We start from the raw sequence: 5,514 nt of genomic DNA, 5'->3' as shown, positions 1-5,514 counted from the left end.
GGAGGAGGCTGCAATGCTTGGTAAGAAATGTATGCATTATCCTGCCCATGTAATTGTAACCCCTCTGTACAGTATGTTCACAAATAAAAAAAAATAAATAAATAAAATAAAAAAAAACCAAAGAGCCTAGGCTGGGAATGTCACTTAAGTGGTAGAGTGATTACCTAATGTGCACGAAGCCCTGGTTCAGTACCATATAAACATAAAAAGCCAGCCAGGCGCCAGTGGATCACGCCTGTAATCCTAGCTACTCAGGAGGCTGAGATCTGAGGATCACCCCGGCCTGGGCAGAAAACTCCATGAGACTCTACCTCCAATAAACCACCAGAAAACTGGAAGTGGCACTGTGGCTCAAGTGGTAGAGTGCTAGCCTTGAGCACAGAGAGGCTCAGGGATGGTGCCCAGGCTCTGAATTCAAGTCCCAGGACTAGCAAAAAATAGTAAGAGCCAAGGGGCATGGATTATGGGAGGCTTCATCAGGAACAAAACAAACCTAGAGTTTTGGGGGTTTAGGATAAGATCTAGAGTCACAAGTCATAAAACAGAGTTCAAGAGTAATATGTCTTTTTTTTTTTTTTTTTTGGGTCCGGTAGTGGGGCCTGAACTCTGGGCCTGGGCGCTGTCCCTCAGTTCTTCAGCTCAAGGCTAGCGCTCTACCACTTGAGCCACAGCGCCACTTCCCACTTTTTTCTTATGTGGTGCTGAGGAATTGAACCCAGGGCCTCATGCATGCAAGGCAAGCGCTCTACCACGGAGCCACCTTCCCAGCCCTTTTAAATGTGATTTTTTTTTTTTTTTGGGTCCGGTAGTGGGGCCTGAACTCTGGGCCTGGGCACTGTCCCTCAACTCTTCAGCTCAAGGCTAGTGCTCTACCACTTGAGCCACAGCGCCACTTCTGGATTTTTTTCTTTTTGCTTATGTGGTGTTGGGGAATCGAACCCAGGGCCTCATGCATGTAAGGTAAGCACTCTACCACTGAGCCACCTTCCCAGCCCCCGGTAATATGTCTTGTACAGTCAGTATCATGCCACACTCAGCTGGATCTCCAATCAAACTTTCAATAAGAATTTATTAACCATGGGCTGGGAACATGGCTTAGTGGTAGAGTGATTTCCTAGCATTCATTAAGCCCTGGGCTCAATTCCTCAGTATCACATAAATAGAAAAAGCCATAAGTGGCATTGTGGCTCAAGTGTTGGAGTGCTAGCCTGGAACTCAGGGACAGTGTCCAGGCCCTGAGTTCAAGCCCCAGGACTGGTCCAAAAAAAAGAAAAAAATAATTTATTTACCACTCTGGCCATCAGCAATGTGCTCAAAAGGAAAGAAATGCTTCCTGGAAGTGATCATCTACTTCTGGCCTAGCTGAATGACCATGGGAACAACTACTTCGAATCTAAGTGAGAGGAGGAAGGGAGGTGTGACTTGGTAACCCAGATCCAGACTGCAGATTTCACCAGACTCTTAAGACATAGGGGTCCTAGTGACATTTCCCATTACCGACTCCTAGTGCCTCCTTCCCACCCAATAGGCACTTTCGAGAATCACACTAGGCACTGCCCAAGGTTAGGAAGGCCTGCAGAGCCCAAACCTTTACCCTTGTACTTACAAGTCCTTATTGCTAATTAAGAAATGATCTTACAACAGACAACACTTAGTTACTCATTACACATTTATTGTACATTTTCACAATCTGGATGCGCCACAGAATTGGGGGTATGGGTGGGGAAAGAGGGAAGGCAGGGGACACTGGGATAATATGGGGGGTCTAGAACACAGCACCCCCACCCCCAGCATCTCTCCTACCCTTTCACACAACAGTTTAAATCTCCCTGCTCCCCCTCCACACAGTGTGGGGGGATAAAGAGTTTGGGGGCCCCGTCCAGTGGTAGGTTAAGGGACTTCACCCTCAAACCCCTAAAACTGTGCCATTTAGTAAAAAGTCATTAGACCCTTCTTCCTCTTATAACTTCACCTAATGAAAGGACAGCTCTCTCGCTCTCTCACGCTCTCTCTCACTCTCTTTCTCTCTCTCTCTCTGGGCTCAACAGCCCTGGAGAGGGGTGAGGAGCCCCATCATCCAGCAAGACCATCCACACATTGGCAGTGACTAGTATCCCCACCCTGAATACAGGGTGGCAGTCAGAGGAGCTGGGCAGTGATGGGAGCAACATCCCCCAAATTGAGGAGGCAGGATTTCAGTCCAACCTCTAACACGGGTGAAGCTAGAGGTTTCAGGCAGGAACTGGGGGGATTCTCTGCCTTTTCCCACTCCTCCCGCAAGGCAGTGATGACCCCCTCCCCCATACACTGGTAGCCACCCCTCCCAAAAGAGATCAGATTGTAGCCAACCCCCAACTCTCCTGGTGGGAGGAGGAGGTGGATCAGGCAGATGGGAGGGAGGAAAACCCCATGGGAATGTCAGTTAAGTGCCCCCACATGAAAACTGGGGAGCAGGAATGTAGGGAGAGACCCCAAGTGGCAGAATTATTGGTCCATCATAACACACTGAACTCCAAGACACTTACACACCAGCTGGGGGAGGGAGCAAAGGATACAAGAGGTCTGGAAAATGGAGGTAGGAGAGGTAAACTGGACTAGAGGGGCTAGGAAGGGACAATTCTGGGGGCCAGAGCAGCCTGGTTCCCCCAAATCCCAGGTTCCCCACCACCTGCAAGTAATGTCGTGCAAATGAAAGTGTGATACAAGGACCAATGGGACTAATTCCTCAGTAAAAAAAAAAAAAAAACAGGTAGAGAGAAGATGAAACAAACAAACAAAAAAAGGAAACTAAAAAGGATGTTGGTATGCAAATGATACATTAATTAACATGCTGGAAGCTCCCAAAAGACTTTGGGATTCTTAGGACCAAGTGGGGCCAGTCTCAGAGCCTCCCAACTGATGCAAAGACGCACCAAAGGAGGCCTGGACAGGTGTGTTTTACCTATTTTTGGTGGGGATTGAATAGGGGGAGGTGAGCTGGGGAGGGTCAATTTAAATCCGAGGGAAGGAGAAGAGAGGGACTATTGCATAGCAGATGCAAATGAAGGAATCTGGGACAGATCAGGAAGAGAGGGAAAAGGAAGGTAGGAGAGAGGTGATGGAAACCTCAGGAAGTGGTGTTAAGGACAACCGGAAAAATCTTCTAGTAATAAAACTACAAACAGACCAAATATATATAATATTATATATGTATAAATAACAGCTGGCTATTTACAGGGGAACACACACACGGACACACACACACGGATCCAGGGGATGGGGGCTGAAAGATATGGCTGAGAGGTGGAGGAACGGCGGGGGGTAGGGGAGAGGCCCTTCTCTAGGCAGGGCAGACTCCTCGGGAATTTAAGTGCTGAAGTAAACTGTGGAGAGAGGGTAAGAGAAGGAGGATGAGGAAGAGGGGGGAGAGAGAGAGAGAGAGAGAGAAAGAAAGCAGTGTGTCAGACTGGCCCTGTTCCAACCCTCCCCATTTCCCAGCTGGCTGATGTCCTTTTCCCTCTCTTGGCCTCAGTTCATTCATCTGTAAAGCAAAGAGGCTGGGGGAGGTGGGTCCCAGGGTCTCTTCAAATCTATGAGGTAGCCTTGGGCCAAAGTCCCCTAATTCTTTTGGGCTTGTGAAGTGGCAGGTTTTCAGTGGGGATAATTGACTTCCTGGTCATGTTCCCAGCCCCTGGGCCCTTCTTGTCTCTTACTTCCCAATTCCAGGGTTCCTAGAATGGGCTCTTAGGTCCATAGCGTTCTCAATGGAGTACTGAGGACCAACTCAGTTTCCCTGTTTCCAAGCTCAACAAATTGCCCAGAACCAGGCAAAATGAAGTGACACAACATCAAGGTTTTCAGCTCTAGTTGAATCAGAACTGCCATTAGCATCAACATGTGTCTTTTGTTGAAGAGTACAAACTAGGTTAATGACCTTCAAAACCCTGAATCCACAAGGGAAAACTCTCCAGGGAGAGGGCCCTGGCCACTCCTGCCCCACTCACCGATGATGATGATAAGGATGATGGCGCAAATCACTCCCAAGATTATCATCATCTGGGGAGAAGAAGGAGCATCAGTATGATAAACTATGACACCATTTACCCACCAGTCCTCCTATCCCACTTCCCTTCCCCTAACCTTGAGGTTTTTCCACCAATATTTGCGCTTGAGCTTGGCTGCACTTGTTTCAAACTGGGAAGCCCCTGCCTGGAGTGCATCGGCACGGTCATCGAGCTCCGACAGCTTCTGGTCCCGCTCCAGGACCTTGTCCACGTTCACCCTCATAATGTCCACCACCTGAGGGAGAGGCCAAAGAGGCAGGGGTGTGCCAAGGCCCACCTCACCTCAAACAGGTGCCGTACACAGAACACATGCCTGGTGCTGCCAGACTCACATGCCAAGGACACACATAAAACATACCTAGCACACCTGGGGACATGCAAGGAGCACACATCGTAAACATGCGGGTAGTCTTGACATCTCAGATGTCATAGCAACACGCTTTGTGGGTCCGCATGTGCCGCCTCAATCACCTGAGCACGCCTTCCTGGAGCTGGCACACCCAAGGATAGCACGACTAGTCCTCCCCCACCCCCCAACCCCCCACCCCCAGCATCCAAGTGCAGACAGACAGGGAAATAGACAGGGACATGGCACGTCTCTTGACCCAAAATCCAAAGGTATGAACTGTCAACATCACCAACCCAACCCAACCCAACCGGGCCCCCACCCCGTTGGCCAACCCGGGTATCACACCCTCACTCACCTCATCCACCTGGGCCTGGGTCTGCTGCAGTCTCCTGTTACTGGTGAGGTTTGGAGGGGGTGCAGGGGGACCACCCTCCCCGGCCGGGGCGGCAGGGGGGACGGTGGCAGCGGTAGCCGACCTGAGGAGCAGGAACAGATTAAGACCCAGGGCTGGAGCCACCAGCCCTGCGGCCAGGGCTCCGCCCATCCACCTGTCCATCCATCGTCCCTCCGGTCTTTCTTTTCGGGAAGGGCATCGCTGGGCGCCCGGGTCTCTCTTCGGCCCTCGCAGAGGATGGGGCTGCGTGACCTTGAGCGAGGCCCTCCCTCCCGCTCCTCAGGCCTCAGTTTCCCCTGCCTGTCCAACGACAGCGACCGCACAAATGCGGTCGGGGGGGGGGGTCAACTCGGAATGCCTTGGGGGCCATGATGGCCGGGGCGGGGCGGGGAGAGGTGGACGCGGGGGTCCGCGCCCTCCCGCGGCCATCGCCCGCGCAGGCCGGCCTGTGGAACCCGGGGTTCCCGGTCGCCCGCGCGCAGTCACCGGCGCCAGCCAGCCTGGCCCCGAGCGCGGGGCGGGTGGCGCGGGCGGGGACCCCGGCATTCCCAGGCCGGTTCTCCGGGACAAGCGGCCGGTGCGGGGCAGCGCGGTGCGGGCGGCTGACGGCCAACTCACATGGCGGGGGAAACGGGCGGAGGATTTGGCAGCGGCAGTGATGGCGGCGGCGGCTCGCTCTGGCTCCGACTGGCGCTGGCTGCCCGGGACGGGAAGATGGCGGCCGCACG

The 5,514-nt window shown here is 52.7% G+C and overlaps 1 protein-coding gene across 2 annotated transcripts; it reads right to left on the bottom strand.

The window, feature by feature from the left end:
• Nucleotides 1-1,651: 1,651 nt before the first annotated feature.
• Nucleotides 1,652-5,508, bottom strand: Vamp2 (vesicle-associated membrane protein 2 (synaptobrevin 2)). Of its 2 annotated transcripts, XM_013013404.1 has the most exons (5): nt 5,405-5,508; nt 4,748-4,868; nt 4,120-4,278; nt 3,984-4,035; nt 1,652-3,362 (listed from the first exon to the last, which is right to left on the bottom strand). In XM_013013404.1, coding segments are annotated over exons 1-5 (351 nt in total). In that variant the 5' UTR covers nt 5,407-5,508; the 3' UTR covers nt 1,652-3,345. The 2 variants fall into 2 exon arrangements, with proteins under 2 accessions (XP_012868858.1, XP_012868857.1); XM_013013403.1 differs by having other exon boundaries at nt 1,652-4,035.
• Nucleotides 5,509-5,514: the final 6 nt, after the last annotated feature.

The sequence above is a fragment of the Dipodomys ordii genome, unplaced genomic scaffold (assembly GCF_000151885.1).
Source record: "Dipodomys ordii isolate 6190 unplaced genomic scaffold, Dord_2.0 Scaffold19, whole genome shotgun sequence".
Lineage (NCBI taxonomy): Eukaryota > Metazoa > Chordata > Mammalia > Rodentia > Heteromyidae > Dipodomys > Dipodomys ordii.
Note: the sequence above shows the minus strand (reverse complement) of the source record. Positions and strands in the feature narration are given on the sequence as shown.